This window comes from Dermacentor albipictus, chromosome 1 (genome assembly GCF_038994185.2).
Source record: "Dermacentor albipictus isolate Rhodes 1998 colony chromosome 1, USDA_Dalb.pri_finalv2, whole genome shotgun sequence".
Classification (NCBI taxonomy): domain Eukaryota; kingdom Metazoa; phylum Arthropoda; class Arachnida; order Ixodida; family Ixodidae; genus Dermacentor; species Dermacentor albipictus.
In genome coordinates this window covers 140,719,939-140,738,790 of record NC_091821.1, presented here as the reverse complement: position 1 = coordinate 140,738,790, position 18,852 = coordinate 140,719,939, and the positions used below count along the sequence as shown (strand labels likewise).

At 44.4% G+C, this 18,852-nt stretch overlaps 1 protein-coding gene across 2 annotated transcripts in view; it reads right to left on the bottom strand.

Moving 5' to 3' along the window:
* Window positions 1-30: 30 nt before the first annotated feature.
* The window catches only part of LOC135900045 (protein FAN-like), a 119,845-nt gene continuing 101,023 nt past the window's right edge, over window positions 31-18,852 (bottom strand). The window contains exons 28-32 of one of the 2 annotated variants that reach the window (XM_065429466.1): window positions 17,734-17,917; window positions 9,363-9,401; window positions 9,102-9,204; window positions 3,659-3,768; window positions 31-335 (exon numbers count right to left, since the gene is read on the bottom strand). In XM_065429466.1, the coding sequence (XP_065285538.1) occupies window positions 238-335; window positions 3,659-3,768; window positions 9,102-9,204; window positions 9,363-9,401; window positions 17,734-17,917 (534 nt within the window). In that variant the 3' untranslated portion in view covers window positions 31-237. Of the gene's footprint in view, window positions 336-3,658; window positions 3,769-9,101; window positions 9,205-9,362; window positions 9,402-17,733; window positions 17,918-18,852 lie in introns of those variants that run through there. The other variant, XR_010563775.1, reaches the window with a different exon arrangement.

Genomic DNA, 18,852 nt, shown 5'->3' with positions numbered 1-18,852 from the left:
ATTATGTTAAGTGTTTTATATGAACAAGAATAAAATTCATAAAAAATTTATTCTGCCCAGACAGTGGGCAACACTGGTAAAAAGGGGTGTATATATATTCTCAAAATGTCAAATACTGTACAGCAAGTAGTAAGCTTTCCTGTGTGCCTTAATTCCCAGAAATACACATGGCATGCAGTTGCAGTGCTGTACAGACTGTTTCTTGCATCGGACATATAAGGACAGCAGTATCTGCTATCAGGGTTCTCCAGACTGCCATACCACCACTTTTCCATCACTTCCACCTGTTGCAATAAGGCTTCCATCGTCGGAAACATGGATGCAAGTCACAGGTCCTGTAAACAGACGTAGATGAAATACAGCAAGACATAACTTAGTGACACTCCTCCTTTGTATTGGGCATTTCAACCATTAAATAAGTTGCACTTGTATAATTATATATTCGAGCTGAAATACACCTACATTCTGATACAGCTGTACGTATGATCCTTTGCTATCCATCAGTAGCCAACTTTGAAAGTGGGACTTCAAGAAAGCAATGCCCTACGGCTAAACAAATATTTCAGCAATCCTGTTCAGAATTTACTATACCATCTCTAAAAGGCTGTCGGAACTGCTATGTAGGAGTGTTCATGAACCACGGTAAGTACATATTAGCAAAGTGCTCATGCAAGAGTCGGAGTGAAAGCTACAGGGTTTGAAACTCTTCGAGAAACTTTTTGCAAATTGACCATGCTATAGAAGAGAATCGGTCCGTTTGTATCAAAGCATCGTAGGACAAACCACAGCCACAGAATGAGTAGACAAGAGCTTAAAAAAGTTTTCAGATATGAAAAATAGTTTGTATTAAGCGAAAATTAATTTGGATCAACAAGTTTATCCAAGAAGCACTTCCCTACATACAAGCTGAATTTAAAAAAATGAGCTGGCTATTCCCAAAAATTATAGCTGTTACGCAGGAAAGCACCCATGGCCACTACATTCAATACCAGCATTTCAATGAGTGCAGTCAGGCCTGCATAAATACTGACTACACACATTTCTGAATTGAGATGGCAGCCTAACTACCGGAATCCTACCTCCATGCTTTTGTGGCTGTCTCTGAAGTGTCTGAGGGCTTAAAAAAAATTCACAAACGCATAGCACACATTGCTGTCTATACTGATTTAAAAGACGAGCCTCGCCCTCTATCCAAGCTTTTATCGTTTTACAATGTCTCGGAAACTTTGCTACACACTGTGCAGTTTATTAAGATACCAAAGCAGGGGAATATTAAAAGGCCCCTCAACACTTGTTGAACATTTCTAAAAAATTTAATGCCAATAACTCAATTCATACAAGTTGCTTTCAAATTTAAGCTGGCATTGGTGTGTAACACATCGACATACTCTTCATCTCTCTGCGTACTCATCATCTTTGCAAAGGCATGGGAATGTTGAAGTCTGGTGAAGACTTTTAAAGCAATAGCTACTTTGGATGGTTGGATGATCTTGCACAATAAATGGTGGCATATACCCAGTGACCCAAGTTATCCTCTAGCTTGGGCCACTGGATGTGCGCCCAGACAGACTACTACAGCACTGCATATGTGATATTGGTACGTGCCCATTCTTGGCCAATGCCCCAGAATAAATGTGACAAGGTTGGGGATATGCAGCAATTTATACAAATCTATTGTAGACTCAATAATCTATAGTTTCTGCCACAATTCTTTTTTGTTGATGCTGAAGTGAAAACTGTAAGAACAAAACTTTCAGCAGAAGTAGCAGAAGCAAAATCATTGTTCAACTCGCCTCAGCTGTTCTATGTTGGTCAAGTCGTACAAAACTACCCTTGCCTCTACAGGGTGTCTACCAACCGGGAAAACCGGGAAAACCGGGAATTCTCAGGGATTTTGAGTAGTCTGGAAAAACTCAGGGAAAACTCAGGGAATTTGTGCTTCTATCAGGGAAAATTAGCTGTAATTTTTTTAGAGGGTCAAAAGTCGCGGTAATGCTGGCTCAAGAAACAGACAGGACTCGTAACGAATCGTCGTTGGCCGGAGGAGTTGCCAGTGTACAGTCAACGACCGACTTTCCGGATTCCCGAGAACTCGGACGGCTTCGCGGCACCACCACGTACCCCAAAAAGTCAATGTATCATAACGTCTGAAATTTCAGACGCAAGAACTCTTCGTCGTCCGATTTTCTAAACGTTTTGCGTGATCGCAGGTCCGAGACGCCATTAATGAAAACCACCACCGCTGCTGTTTTGATTATCTCGCCGCCTCGAACCGGTGCTCTCGCACGCAGATCCGCTGGCAGCCGTAGCCACCACTGCGGCAACGCTAGGCCTAGCTGCTTCGACGTTCGCTGTTAAGCTTCGTGTCGTTCGGTGCCGTGTTTCTTCATTTCTCCGCTGACAGCAATACTTTTGTCTTCGAAGCTCGGAAAGCACGGCGCATTGCATAATGCTCTTTCCCGAAAGTCTGCTTTGCCTCAATACAGTCGTGTAACGCGGTGAAGCGTAACAAGCGTAGGAAGGGGCAATTGTCGCGGGACACTATGTATTCCTTAATTTTACACGTGTGCACCCGCCCTCACCTGTCACAGTAGGAGCACCGATATGCCTAATAAGTGCACTGACAGGCATTCAGAGCTTTTTCAGACGTACAGGTGTCGATTTTAGCCCTTAAGGGCAGTAAAAGACATGAATTTATTTTTTCGGACTGCCTGATTTTTCGGAAGTTTTCGCGGCCCCTAGGGGGTCCGAAAAATTGGACGTTGACTGTAAATTGACCAAGAGTATTCTTCAAATGGTCCGTGGGGCGAACGCGCGGCGAAAGGAGGACGAGAACAGAAAGGATCGACACACTGAGGAATGAACGGGGAATTAAGTATGCGACCGCTTCTTTGTAGGAGCCTGCGCTCAAAAAACAAATTGTTGGCTGATGCTGAGATGCAGGTGTCCCTCATCCAAACCAACATAAACTCTTTATAGCAGTGAAACACAACACTGAGGCGTTTTGCGCGAGCGGAGAGTATGTCAGGAAAGTTGCATGACACTGAGTATGCTATCAGTTGATAGAAATAGCTCATATTCGAAAATATTTGCTTCTGTATGCATCTCCTTTCTATTTGTACTAGAGAATGTACAACGCGATTTGAAAATTTTTCCGAATACATTTTATTTGCTGTGCATTTTAATAACCCCTCCCTTATATTCTTTTTTTTTTTGAATAACATAAACACTACTCTTTAGTATTCAAATTGGATTAGGTCGGTTTTCTTTAAAATTTGTTTCATATGCTTACTAGAGAGTGACAGCATAGGGCGATATGGTTTCAGCGCGACTTGGCATAAAACATAGTTCTGCATCACTCAGGGAATTTTGCAAAAGCACTCAGGGAAAACCTGGAAAACTCAGGGAATTTGGAAATGTCAACTTGGTAGACACCCTGCTCTACTTCAAACATTTTGGCTTGCACTCAAATTTTTGGAAAAATCTACACAGCATTAAGATGAATTGTGCTGCAATGAATGGGTAGTGGTATCACTAATACATATTGTAAGCACTGCACACTTGCACAGGACCTTTGGTACTAAATGTGTAACAGATCTAATGAACACAGTTCCCAGAACTAACATCTTTGATGACTCATACGCAAAAGAAGCCTCACCAGAATGTGCTGACACAGTTGCCGCAAGCTTTGCACTTAGCAGGTCCCAGACAAGGATGCTTCCTGAATCACAGCCAGTAAACACGGTGGCACCATCCCAGGACAGGCATCTTGCAATGATCCATTATATGTCGGCAGAAAAATGCATAAGTGGTCAATCTACGAATTGAGGTTAGATCTAAAGTTTGTAATGGTTTCAGAAGCGTAATAGTATTTGGATGTACCATACACAGTTGTGGCTGCTCTGGTTATTGTACCTTTTAGACATTTGAACAGGGCTGGTATTTTGTAATGTTCCATTTCATTTTCCGTTCTTCTTTCTCATGTGCTGCACTGAGTGGCTGATCTTGGCAGTGACAGCAGTGTGCATGTTGCCAGTCATGTTAGTGCCAATGACACAGGGAAAAATGAATGGAAAACAAAATGGAACGCTAAAAAAATACAACCTCAGACTTCAAACTGGCTGCACACACAACATGTCAGGCTCAGCGGAACGTCTATACGGTGTCTCGAACTTATGAAAGTTGATGTGTAGACATGACCAGTGCACATATGTGCACTGTTTGCTTTCCACTGCTGCTGCATGACTGTAGCAGCAGGGATATTACCTTTTCCACTCCTTTGGCAAATGCACTGCAGTACCTTCCTCACTAAGTAACCTTATTTACATCAGCATTACAAATAACTGCAGTGTGCTTTAGAGGCAAAATTTTAACGCCATTCTATGGCTAAATTTGAATCCTGCAGAGAACGTTCAGATGAGAGTGGACAGAAACCAAAGCTCCATCACAATGAACACAGCATACTGTTGCAGGTTTCACAGAAGTCTCTATAGACCTTTTTCAAGGCAATCTTGTGGGCGCTGTCATGTTTCATCACATGGTGACGTGTCCGCTGCTTGTCTCAGCTGCCTCTGTTGCCTCTATGTTTACAATGGATGTGCATGACGTCCCGGTGCGGCTTGGCAAACCTCTGTTTTGGAAGATATTGTAGACGGGGACTGGGTGTATGACACAAAGCTTTGGTCACGGCTTCAGAAGACATGCAAGCGCTTTTGGAGCTCATGATGCCTTGCCCAAATGGCGTGAGCAGCATATACAGTGGTGGAACAACTGCGCCGAGATGGCCCTCTGTGCCATCCTGCACCAAATCGGCACTTTAGCGGAAAATCGCGCCCAGACTGCGCCAGAGCATGTACAAGAGTGAAACTGTGATACTTCGCAGCTAGCAAAACTGAAATCAAAGTGAACAGCATGCTATCATCATGGAAGGAAGCAGAGGCTCGTCCGTGGAGTTTGTCACTATATACAGTAGTGAGAAACTCTATATGGGCCTGGCGGAGTCCAGTTTGTCAGTCGCGCATTTTTCTCAGTCCGATGTACAATGTAGTGCTGCTGTACCATCTTGCTGGCACTTTATTTCGGTGTTCATTGACCCTGCCCGTGTGGTACCACGGAGTTTGCCGAAGGAGGATGTTGCATCTTAGGATTAAAGGTAGGCTTTTTAGATGTTTATGGGTGATAGCGAGGCTTTGCAAAAGAGTCACTGCAATCAGAATCACACGTGGTGCATAGTTAAGAATGGTATTAGCGAATGAGGTCGAATGTGGTACACCGCGAGAGATGGCACTTCCTTGGGTGCCGCCATATTTGTTGACGCAAAGCTTTGCGTCGAGCTTGGGCTGCTGCGCTATTTCAGTGAAATAGCATCGCTGACACAAACGCAAAACCCCATTTGTGTCTGGCACATGCGCAGTGGCGCTGACACTTTTTTTTTTTTTGCAGCCCCTATTCGAAAACTGCCTAATGTGCATGACATGAGTATATTGCAGGATGTCGTGTTCAGTGCAGGCGCACGTGCTCGATTGGTCTTGCGGTGAGCCTTGCTTGCAAGCTGTGACTATTGCACTGTGTTGCATCCTGGGTTGATAAACATGTGTTTGTTTACAATTTGTCTGTGGTGCCTTCTTTGCACCGTATCGACTAACCTGGCCATAGCGCCCTTCGCGTCATGGTGGGGAGGAGCATCGCGTCCTTTCCTGACGGTGCTTGCAGGGTAAGCTTCGCGCAAACCCGTCTCCGCAACAGATTGACTATATCAGTTAACATTTGCATGGTATCTGGTAAACACATGTGCGTTTGACCATGCGCCAAAAGTGCTTGCTGCTGGGCCAAATCAGTTTTTTGCCTGCGCCAGGACCAGCGCCGAAAGGTGAAATGGCTGTTCCACCACTGCATATATGGTGCTTCTACTAAAAGCAGGGTGTAGAAATGTATTCCAAGCTGTCCAAACTCTCTGCTTATTAATTAAATAAGGATGAGAGTGTTGCTTTTCACTGTTTACTTGATTAACACTTTGAGGCAGCGGCTTGTCACATTTCTAACTCGGTAACGTTCCTCGGTGTGTTAACTATCTGGTTGTTTCTTTTCCGCCTAATTGCTCGCGGGTGCGCTCAGTTGCAGCAGAATTGTTCTAGCCATTCAGCAGACTTGGAAAGTGGATGTTCCGTCCTTTGTAGCCGCTTATAGCAAAGATGTATCATCACCAGTCACTTACGTACCCTTTGAACCATTGCGAAACATTCAGCATGAACATTCATGCATTGTCAGTGCAGTCGCTGTCAACCATGCGCACTGATTCGAGTGGCGCTCATTCACTTATTATGTTGGCAATAGAGTGGGCGTAAGTTTGCATAAGCGGTTGGGGTCGGTGTGTATAAACAATGTGCAAGAAACTTACTATGCCAGGAAGTGGTGCTACTCTCTTTGTCACTGTGTAACGACTGGTACTCGCTCTTGCCAATGTTCTGGGGTTGAACTCCTTTCTTTGGAGATTAGAGACACAATGCCGACGAATGAGTGAATTTTTTACCCTCGACGAAAGCCGTGCACCACGAAGGGCCGGCAATACAGGCAGTCCTTATGTAGAAGCGGTCTGTCAACTTGGCCACACAGATTAATTTCATTCCTTCATATGCCAGTCACTATTTTAGCAGCCAACTACGGCACACATCTTCCTTCTACGATTCCACATTTTGCAGCAGGAATGAAGCACAGTGCATTAGTGATCACCTGGTTGCATTCCCGACAGCTGATCGACCAGTAGCAGGGCAGAAGTGGTAACGGTTTCGTATTAACTCTTTCCGTACCACAGCCATTGGACATCATTAGCCAGTTAATGATAGTTTCAAACGCCGCTTTCGACACCTTGTGCGCCGCTCCAGACACACTGCGCTATCATACGTGAAGGAGTAGAACTATATTTTTGTTCGCTTTTCCCCCCAGGCAGTGATTTTTGAACACTCTTCGAAGTTTTCGCTATCGCCAAAGTAGAAAGCAAAAATGGCCGTCTCCGGGAGCGGTGCACACGCTTCGAGAGATCGCAGATCTCGCGATTCCGCTGCGTGTACGGCTGATTTTGTCGATAGATAGAGCAGCAGAGAGCAGCAGCAGCCTTTTTGTCGGACTTTGAGACCGATGGCAATGCAAGCCAGCCAGGAACATTGGCAGTCGCAGCTTGGAACGCCAAACTGTAGTGCTTGCACTTAAATTTGTGGAGTGGAATACCTGTTCAATGAAAAATAATTTTTCGGAAACAGTACCTATCAAACCTCTATACATTTTGCATATCTCATAATTTTGTTACATATTTGAGTAGATACAAGCGTGTGTTTACAAACTTTGTTCAATTTTATCCCACAATCTAGATTTTTGCAATTTATATATTTTTTATGATATACATCTCGTTAATAAAACTTTTATGCGTGAAAAATGCATTCATTCTGCTTTTTGTTTATGTATTACACAAAATATTGAGTGCAATAGCTCCTTCAGAAAAAGAAATCTGGCATAACCTACAAAAAAAAAAAAACACCTATTTTCCCCATGGTATGAAAAGAATTAATGCGCTCTCACTGAGGCAACTTGCGGTGCGCCGCCAAAAGCACCATCTCATTCCTCTGGAGCCAATTGCTCAGTGAAAACGGTCTATATGATCACCGTCACATGAATACAAAATACTCTCGCGATTCCCATAATGTTCTGATCTCTATCTCCAAGAGATGAAGACAAGAGGAGCACTGAAGCTACTGCAGTGTTACAATAGTCATCAGTACTGCATTTTGTGTCAGGTCACCGACGTGGCCTACAAGATTGTCCCGGTCGACCCAATAGCACCACCTACATTCCCAGAGACTGATACAGTCGAACAAATTATTGGATATAGCTATGTAAACCTAAAATGTTTCTCCAGGATATCGGCATGTAACAGATACATGCTTATAACAAAAGGCAAATGTATAATGAATGCATTTTCGTTGGGTGCCACTTCATTATAACGAGGTGTTTCACGTAACCTGAACCAAAGCTTACAAAAAATGTGGCACATCTTTAGATGATTAGACCATCGGCATATTGTTTGTAGTCATCCTTAGTTCATTTTTCTTTCTTTGTGAGTACCTTTAGTTACCTAATTAAATAAGTTCAAGAATGCAAATTTTTAAATAATTTGTTTTGGGGTATCAGTGTGATTGTAAAAGTTGTAGGCATGATTAAAAACGCCCAATCAACTTGTTTTTATAACATCTTTTACGCGGATCTTTTTTCCAGGCTCTGCAGAAAGCCTGCAAAATAAAGAAAATGCTATCACTGTGTGCTTGCCTGTCAGGTATGCAGCACCCTTTAATGCATTTCCAAGGAACAAAGCCTGCACACTTGTCGTAAATCAGGCAGACGAGTGTGTTTTGATTCTCTATCGGCACCGGTATATTGCTTATCATTTTGGACCATGCTGACCCATGACTGCCTAGACGCTGGGGCCTATGGCTTATTTTTGAAATGAAAGGCGCGGCCTTCATTCTTTGGAAACATGATCGAGGGTTCTGCGAGCCAGACATGCACGCTCGCAGTGGCGTCTTTTTCACAGGCCTGCTTCAGAGCTTGAAAAAAAGGAAGAACCACATAAAAGATGATGGAAACAACTTCACTGGGTTATTGAGCACGCTCTCAAACATTTACAATCACCCTTATGCCCCAAAATTAATACTAAAAATTTGCATAATTGAACTAACCTAGTCATCTAACTAATCACACTTCAAAAAATACTCCGAGTAATTTAGGACAACCACGAACAATATGCTGGTGGTAATAATAGCCCAATATATACTACGTTTTTTTTTTCTTGAAAGCTTGGTTCAAGTTATGTAAGCCACTCCACATATTCCAGCTCCTGCCACTACTCTCTCTACATCCCTGTGTCAGTGTTTCTTCCCGGGTGTAGTGCTGCAAAACTGAAGACGGCTAAAGCATTTGGTCAGCCAATACTGACAAAAATGATGTGAAGATTCTTCCATGCAATCTTGGCTACTATTATGCCTGTGGCATCATTCATATTGTAAATAGTTGGAAACACATGTTCTCACACATCACAAATGCCATGTGCTTACCTCATTGGCCAACCAACATCTTTGCTGAAGAGAACTGTACCCGTCTGGACGTCTAAAACTTTCAGGATTTTATCTTCACTGCATGATGCTACCCGGTAACCATCTGGAAAAAAAAAGAAAACAAAAGCATGATTTCTTTTGCACTATTACCACTTTAAAAAATTGTGAAAAAGCATGCTTAATGTTTGTTAAGAGCACCACTGTGTGCAGTGCATCAATGTTGTCTGACTACACTGTAATAAAGTTTCTGTTGGTACTTGCCTGGACTGAAAGACACAGCTGAAACAGAACCTTTGTGAACTGGAAAAGGAAAAAAACAATAATAATAAAGTGCCTTAAATATCTGATCAAAATGTTTTGAAACATGTCATTCTGTAATATCACAGAAGCACAACAAAATCAATTACTGCTCTTAATTGTGGATGCATAAGCAAATATTGATGCAAACGTCTGTGCATGCTGTCACAAGTGCCTTAAGTCAGTAGCAGGTCAACAATGCATTGGGAAATAACCCTCAAAGGGAACATAAATTCCATAGGTGGGCGAATATAAGCTTTCTCGAATATAAATAGCAAGTATTGAATCAACTATCAAGTAGTCTAATGCAAACAGATATATTTACAGCAGGAACATTTATTTCGGTATAATTAGGTACCACGCCTGTAACTAGTGCAAAAAAGGCAGCTATCTACCAGGGAAAAAGGATCAGCTTTATACACAAGTTAAACAATTGTCATTAAAAAACTATGAATAATCTATCAAAATACATAAAGCATGGTTGAAAACAAGCTTTCCAAGAATAAATGGCTGCTGTATGACTAGCTTTCCAAAACTGTTCCAAAACCGTTCCAAACTGTTTCCGATGGTCGCTGAAAGAAAGATCAGAAGTTTCATAAAAAGAAAAAAAAAATAAGCTGCAGAAGGACTTGTGTGCTGTAAACAAATTAAACAGGCCCTTTGCAAGGAAAACATCACTGGTTGTAGCGTAAAAGATGAAACTGCTGCATGACTAGGCTTCCAAAAACACTAAATGGCAGACAACAAGCAATAAATTGGGTAGCCTGTATCAGGACAAGGTTGCAGTAGGGTACAAGTAATATCTTGTGCATGCTGTTGAGGGTGTATGGGCACCAGGGTACAGAAATGATGTAACCAAATACACAAGCAACATTTATTCACGCATTACAAACCTTACATGACCTGCGCTATGACCTAGCGCAGGTCATATGGTGTAATCTTGTAATTTGTATACTTTGTAAGCCTTGTAATTCCGATTACCATAGGTTTGAGCTTGATACCTATTATGTCTGAGCTAGCTCTCTCAAACGTAACCACTGCTGCTTGGATCGACAAATATGCTGCTGAGCTATGCTTCTCTAAACGCCGAGTGAGAAGGTAAATTTGGCTTTGATTACATCATGTGTGGTGAAGCAACGGAACCATCTGTGAATACAACATATGCATGATTGAGTAATGGCTTTTTTTCTCAACACAATGATACCAAAGTAAGGCTTGTAGTATAACATGTTTTTGCTACATGTGGTTTTAGCAAGTGACTCCTTATGCCGACCGAACTGAAAGACATCTGCTGTAAAAAAAAGTATGGTTGTTGTGTTGGCTTGCACTGCAAATATGAAAAAAAAAAAAAAATGTTGCATGACCCATTTTGTATCTGCACTACTTCAAAAAACTTTTGTTGTTGCGAAATATTTGGTTAGTTCTGAGCATTCAAAAATACCGAATAGTTCCTTTTCAAATACGAATAGTTCATGTGTAATATACGATCTATATTCCAAACTTCGTATATTCACCCACGTCTATAAATACATGTCCCAGCGAATTCCGTATTAACCTCTTAAGTGTTCTATTATTTTGACCAAAAGTGACCTGATTTTGCTTTTTTGAATGGCTTATTTTCAAACTTCATTCCATCAAGAGCCGTTCAACAGCTTTTTCAACCAATTTGCCTTCATGTTTTATGCATGAAAATGCTGAACTACTGTTGGGTTAAGTCAATGCCGTCTTCGCTTTCCAAATCATCACTTTCGGTAGAATAAGCAATGAGAAGACTATAATCATCATCATCATCATCATCATCATCATCATCATCACCATCCTCTTCTCTCGAAGAACAAAACCCTAGTGCATTGCTTTCACTCTCACTTACACTGTCCGAGTCCAGCAGCGGCTTTTGCCCGTGCGACTCATGTGTGAGCTGTCAGAGGCAGACGCTATTGTTCTTGCGCCAAAAGGTGGAAGAAGCACGCGATTCTAAAATTGTGGTCTTTAAGCACTGAAAAAGTGTTGCCATCTGTGTAGTAGAAAACAAAGACCACAATAAATGCGCCCCACCAGTGCTGACGATATTGACATGTGGACTTGTTTATCTTTTTCGGGTGAGCACTATCATCGTCTAACAAATGCTATCGCTCAGCACGGGACACACCGGCATGTATCGAAAGTTTCTGGAATATTATCGATGGTTCTATCCGCTGCCGGTTGTCACCGAAAATTGTATAATCTGATGGCATGTATGCACGACGCGAATGGTGTAGAACTTTCTGGAGGACATGCGGGCACCAGTGATTTCTTTGGAACATTCGATGGCTCGTGTACAAAAGCTGTTGCGCTTGATCAGCAGATCAGATTTTCGCCGATCGCCGACTGTGTTTGCCGCTGTCATTATTCTTTGAATGTAGCCTGTTTTTGAGGGCACAGGTTCGCCCAATAAAACCCTAGTTTCGTCATTCACAGTTTGGCTGTTTTCTTCACCGTCACTACCACGTGACATCTGGTGGAAGTGCTTTACGTTCATGTATCGAACGCCCCCGCAAAGCCACAATCCAAGCCCGAAACCAGAAGACAACACTAACGTCGCCCAAGACCAGCGAACTAGCCGCAGACTGTAAGGACTGGCCCCGGAGCACAGACTTCTGCCTGATACGACCAGGAAGACCGTGGCTAGCTCAACAACCACAATGGCAGCCCCAGCGTCCCCCATCGTGCTTCAACAACCCACGGAGCTCCCTACCTTCCGTGGAGCTCGTCGGAGAATCCGGAAATCTAGCTCGAAACCTTCGAAAGGATCTCAACATTCAACAACAGGCCTTTGAGGATAAGCTATGCCATGAGTACTTCTCCTTGGAAGATGCCACGAGGACTTGGGTCAAGAACCGTGAGTCCACCCTTACAACGTGGGACCTGTTCCGCAGTAACTTCTTGAGAACCTTGATGAGCATTGTCCGAAAAGGAAGGGTCGAAGTTCTGCTGGAAACTCGAGGGCAACTGACCAATGAGACCATCGCCATCTTCACAGAAGAGATGACCCGTCTTTTTTGGCATGCTGACCCGGAAATATCTGAGGAGAAAAAGTCCGCTTCTTGATGCGAGGTGTAAAGCAAGAAGTTTTCTCCGGACCGATCCACAGCCCACCAAACCGTAACTGAGTTCTTGACAGAGGCAACAATGATTGAGAAAATGTTGGAAATGCGCACTAGGCTATATAACCGCCAAATGCTCACACCATAGTGTGCAACCCAGGCACTGGGCTCCGATGACCTCCAAGAGACCATCGACAGTCACTGGGCATTTCCGCAGTGCAGCCTGAATCGCCGCTTCCCATGCCGGAAGCGATGACCTACGCCGCTGTTGCCTGTCATCAAAGTCCCCCTCTGTGCTCGCACCGGGATACTGTAACGGCGCAATTCTGTCGTCACCGCCGCCGCCGCCAGCACGCCCACACATTGCCAAGCACAGCTACGAGAGGAAGATGGGCATCTGGCGAGCCACCGACCGCCACCTGCTCTGCTATCATTGCGGAGAAGTCAGCCGTATGTACCGCCGATGCTAATACTGCGACTCGGTGGCGGTGGTGGTGGAAAACTTTTAATGGACATATATACAAGAGAGAGTTGGGGAAGGCCTTAAGGGCCAACTCCTAAACAAAGTCTGGGACGGGTCCCTAGTCTCGGACGCCTGTGGCTTCCGCAGTGGCCTGGGTCTTAGCCACGAGAGCTTTTTGGCTCTCTATGGTAGAGCAGCCGAGCAGGGCAGCCTCCCAGCGACTTGGGACTGCAAGTGTCCACTGTAAATGCGCCGTGTCCACAGCTTGGGGAGCGCCCATGTGACATCGCCGACTAGCTCGCCGCCACTCTGTGGAGTCCTCGATGACCGTCCCATTCGCCCTCACCAGGCTGCTACCTTTTGCCGCAACGCTGAGCATACATTGGCCCAGCCCGAGGCCGGTCTGCGAGCCCATATCTGGAAAACTAAAGTGCGCTCGACCACTACGCCAGAGCCCTTACCGAGTTTCGATGCGAGAATGTGAAGCTATTAGGCAACAAGTTGAAGAAATGCTGCGCTACGCCATCATCCGGCCGTCGAAAAGCCCGTGGGCATCTTCTGTAGTGTTGGTGAAGAAAAAGGACGGAACCCTATGTTGCGTCAATTATTGTCGAGTGAACAAGATCATGAAGAAGCACGTACACCCCCTTCCACGAATAGATGACGCATTGTATCGGCTCTGCAATGCTAAATACTTCTCGTCGATGGACCTCAAGTCTGGCTACTGGCAAATAGAAGCCGACGAGAGAGATCGCGGAAAGACTGCCTTCATCACGCCAGACAGCCTCTGCGAGTTCAAGGTTACGCCATTTGGACTATGCTCGGCGCCTGCAACGTTCCAGCGCGTGATGGACACGGTGTTAACAGGATTGAAGTGGTAGACCTGTTCTTGTTTACTTGGATGACATCGTCGTCTTTGCTGGAAATTTAGACGACCACCTTAGGTGGCTTGCGATGGTACTAGAGGCCATCAAGTCATCAGGGCTCACTCTGAAGCCGGAAAAGTGCCGCTTCGCTTACGATGAGCTTCTGCTCCTTGGCCACGTCATCAGCAAATCTGGAGTCTGCCCCGACCTGCAGAATACAGCTGCCATCGCAAAGTTCCCGCAGCCCATCGACAAGAAGGCAGTGCGTAGATTCCTTGGCATGTGTACCTACTACAAGGCACTTTGTCAAAAACTTTTCATGCATCGCTGAGCCGCTGACACATTTAACTAAGTGCGATGTTGAGTTCAAGTGGGAAACGCCGCATTCCGATACATTTCAGGAACTCAAACGATGCATGCAGTCACCACCGGTACTTGCGCACTTTGACGAGGAAGCCGTTACCGAAATCCACACTGATGCCAGTAGCCTAGGCCTCGGTGCCGTCCTAGTCCAGAGGAAAGACGGACTTGAATGGGTGGTATCTTATGCTAGCCAGTCACTTTCAAAAGCGGAAGGCAATTATTCTATGACTGAAAAGGAATGCCTCGCCATCATTTGGGCTACAGTAAAATTCCGCCCTTACCTATATGGCAGACCGTACAAAGTGGTCAGCGACCATCATGCATTGTGTTGGCTAGCTAACTTAAAGGACCCTTCAGGACGGCTGGCACGGTGGAGCCTCAGACTGCAAGATGACATCACTGTAACCTACAAGACCGGACGAAAACACTTTGATGCCGATTGCCTATCACGCGCCTCCATTGACCCACCACTGCAACATGACGAAGATGACGACGCCTTCTTTAAGATAATAAGCGCAGAACACTTCGCTGAACAGCAGTGAGCAGGCCCAGAGCTAAAAAGCTTCGTCGAGTATTTGGAAGGGAACACCGACCAACGTCCCTAGGGCATTTAAGCGAGAATTGTCTTTGTTCTCGCTTCAAAACAACCTACTTGTAAAGAAGAACTTCTCGCCAGTCCATGCCAACTAATGGCGATCCGACTGCCGGACATCTCGGATTCTCCCGGACGCTATCAAGGATACAGGAAAGATATTACTGGCCACGCCTGACCACCGACGTCGCCCGTTACGTCAAGACATGCTGAGACTGTCAGCGATGCAAGACACCACCGACAAGGCCAGCAGGATTACTACAGCCAATCAAACCTCCTTGCCAACCATTTCAGCAGATCAGGATGGATTTGTTGGGACCAGTTCTGACTTCAACATACGAAAATAAGTGGATCATCATGGCGACGGACTATCTCACCCGCTTTGCTGAAACTAAAGCTCTACCGAAAGGAAGCACAGCCGAAGTGGCGATATTTTTCGTCGAGAACATCCTGCTGCAACATGGTGCCCCAGGATTCCCCATCCCGACAGAGGAACGGCCTTCACAGCGGAGCTCACCCAAGCCATTCTGCAATACAGTCAGACAAGCCACAGGAGGACAACTGCCTACCACCCGCAGACGAATGGTCTTACGACGAATGGAGTAGCTGAATAAGACCCTCACCGATAAGCTAGCAATGTACGTCGACGTCGAACACAAGACCTGGGATAGCGTCCTACTGTATGTAACGTTCGCTTACAACACGGCGGTGCAAGAAACAACACAGATCACGCTGTTCAAGCTGGTTTACGGCAGTAACCCGATAACGAATCTCAAAGCCATACTGCCGCAAGTCTCCAATGAAGAGAATCTTGACGTCGCCACCTATCTCCACTGCGCCAAAGAAGCCCGACAGCTTGCCCACCTGCGGACCAAGACCCAGCAGAGGACCGGCAGCCGACACTACAACCTTCGATGACGCTACGTCGAGTACCAGCCCGGCGACCGTGTTTGGGTTTGGACCCCAATACCCTGACGAGGACTTAGCGAGAAGTTTTTACGCCGCTATTTCGGACACTAGAAGAACATCTGACGCATTAGCGCACTCGACTATGAGGTCGTACCAGACGGCATTTCGCTATCACAGCGGCGCCGCTCACAACCTGAAATTTATTTATTTATTTAAAATACCTTACAGGCCCATTTAAGGGCATTTAAGGGCAAATAGTCCATATTGTGCGACTTAAGCCACTCTACCAGTGCTAATGAACTTTGGGACTTTGCGTAGCTGACCTTTGCACTTTCTTTTTTTTGGACTGTGTTACTTTGGACTTTGCTTCTTTGATATGTGTCCTTTTGTGTTTCACTCTCCTGTTATGTTTGTAGCATCAAGACGATGCTGTTTGAGAGGGGGGCATTGACACATGGACGTGTTTATCTTTTTCGGGTGAGCACTTTTCACCATCTGACCAATGTTATCACTCAGCGCGGGACGCGCTTGCATGTATCGGAAGTTTTTAGAATGTTATCGATGGTTCTATACATCGTCTGTTGTCACCAAAGATTGTGTAATCTAATTACATGTATGCGCAACGCAAATGGTGTATAACTTTCTGGAGGACACGCGGGCACCAGTAATTTCTCTAAAACATTCAATGGCTCGTGTATAAAAGCTGACGCGCTTGATCGACAGATCAGATTTTCATTGATCGCCCACTCTATTCGCCGCTGTCATTATTCTTTGAGTGCAGCCTGTTTTTGAGGGCACTAGTTTCGTCATTCACAGTTTGGCTGCTTTCTTCACCACCACCACCACGTAACAATATGGCTGCCATCCATGTTTAGAATACGAAGAGAGAATAAATGTGGCCTTTGAGGCACTGAAAATGTGCTGTATCTATCTAGTAAAACAAGAAAGAGCAAAATAACTGAATTTCAAATACTGGCAGTGTACCCGTCTATGCAGTAGAAAAGAAAAAACTAAGTGGGCATGCCGAGTTCTTCCAAATCACTTTAAAAACGGGATTATTGTTGTTGACAAGCTGAGCTCATCCAAAGCAAAATTAACCAGGATCGTGTTGAGATGAGGTTATCCAAAACACCCTAAGGAGTTAAGTACTGCCTCTTTACCTTGATCAAGTAGTGCTGGGGCATGAACATGACTATGGGAGAGGAGAGTATTGGTTAGTGAGGTACAAGCACCTCTTGCATCCAGAGACGTATTAGCTTGAGCTTGTCTGGTGCATCTTCTTGGCTGTGGTCAGTGTGCACTTTGCTGTCCATGCTTTCATGGGGATGGTAAGGAGGTTCTTTGGACATGAGGTCAACACAATACCTTTTGTAATCCCTTTTAAAAATCTTCCATATTACTTTATGACTTTTGTGCTGTTATTGTATTCATGCCTGCCGATCTCGGCTGCTTGTGTGTGACGAGTTGAACTACGATGTTCATTGCTGTTGAACTATTTGAAGTGCTTCATTTTCGTGCCTATGCAGCCCGCAAAGGAACTACCTTTTTTAAGGCATGGGAGACGAGGTGCAGGACACTTCCGTGCAAGAAACCTCTCCTGCATTCTTGACTTGTCACTAGGTGTATAGTACATAGGAGAATCAGTAGTCTGTGCCAAAGGGGAAGACTGGAAATGAGCGAAGTTCGGTTTTTGCCTGCCTGAGATAAAGTAGACTTTGATACAGAATGTGAGCACTGACCGGCTTCAATTTTGCAGCTGCAATGCATGTACTATAGTAACTAAAACAAGTACAATTTAGTATTTTCTTGGCAAATGTCGAACAAATTCTGACATCTGCCACTTCTATGAATTTTAGCCAGCGAAAGTTGTTACTGCGTCTCAAATCCCCTGCTCTTAATACTTAGAGGCAGTGGTCAATGAAACAACCAGTATGACTGTGCAGCACAAGTGATAACAAACAGCAGCTCTGACAAGGAATGCAGTAGCTGTCTAACAGAGAACATCTCTACTTCCAGAGAAATGGAAGAAATGCAGGTGTAACAAGCACGAATGACTGACTCTCAAACTGTCCAGTGCACGTAGAGCCCTGCAGCTTCCAGAGGCTGATGCAACCCTCCACGGTGCCTGAGACCAAGTTCTCCCCTTCAGCATCCAGTGAAACACAGGCCACACCCGACTCATGTTCCAATTCCATGAGCAGGCTGAAACCACTCTTGTCCCCATGAGCCTTTAGCTTCCAGATCTGAAGGGAAAGTAAAAAATGCCACCGCCATGGCACAACCAGTTCTAAAATCAGACCTGCCAACCTTAATATATGAATAATGCTGCCGTCAAACTCAAAAAGTACTAATAGTTAGTGAAAAATAATTTTTTTCTATTATTCGAGATAGTGACTGTTTATTACAAAATTCACAGAGTTTGTTCTGTAGGGATACTGCGAACAAGCACTCTTTTCGATAGCCACAGAAAGAATTATCTATACCGCTCACAAATGGAAATGTTCACGTTTTCTATAAAATATTTGCATAACAGCAGCCGAAATTTCATTCGCCATTATACATTAGTTCTATGAGAGTGCTGCCGCTGCTGTGGGTGGGCCTGAATAATCAAGTGCGTCCAAAAAATCAGGCTCTGAAAAATTCTTGGCAGACTGTATTTATATTCTTTTGAAATCAGTTCAGCTTTAAACCTCTCAAGAATTAAAAATAGAAAAATCCTTGGTGTCACTACAGCAATATTAAACAAGCTCTCAAAATTGGGCATTTTACGATAAAGTTGTAAAAGTTGGTGGGTATGTAATATGTACCTAGCCCATTATTAAGTAGAACATGGCAGACAATGCACTTTTCATGAAACACAGATGCAAGAAAACACATACACAGGACTAGGGATGAACTTCCTAATTACTGTTCATTGCAACAGACCAGCCACTTATATGAACTTGTGCTGTGCCACCTATGTGCGTTTTATTTTATCTATTTTATTTGCACAAATAGGCTTTTTTAAAAGAAAACCCTACCAGGTTTGTGCATTGCAATGATCATGTGGTGAAAATTGTGTCTGTAAAGTATTGCCCCAACATGTGCCATGAAAACAACTAAATATTCACACAAAAGCTAGCACAATCTTATTCTCAAAGGTGCCACTTGCCCTGCAAGCAAGATGTCATTTGCATGG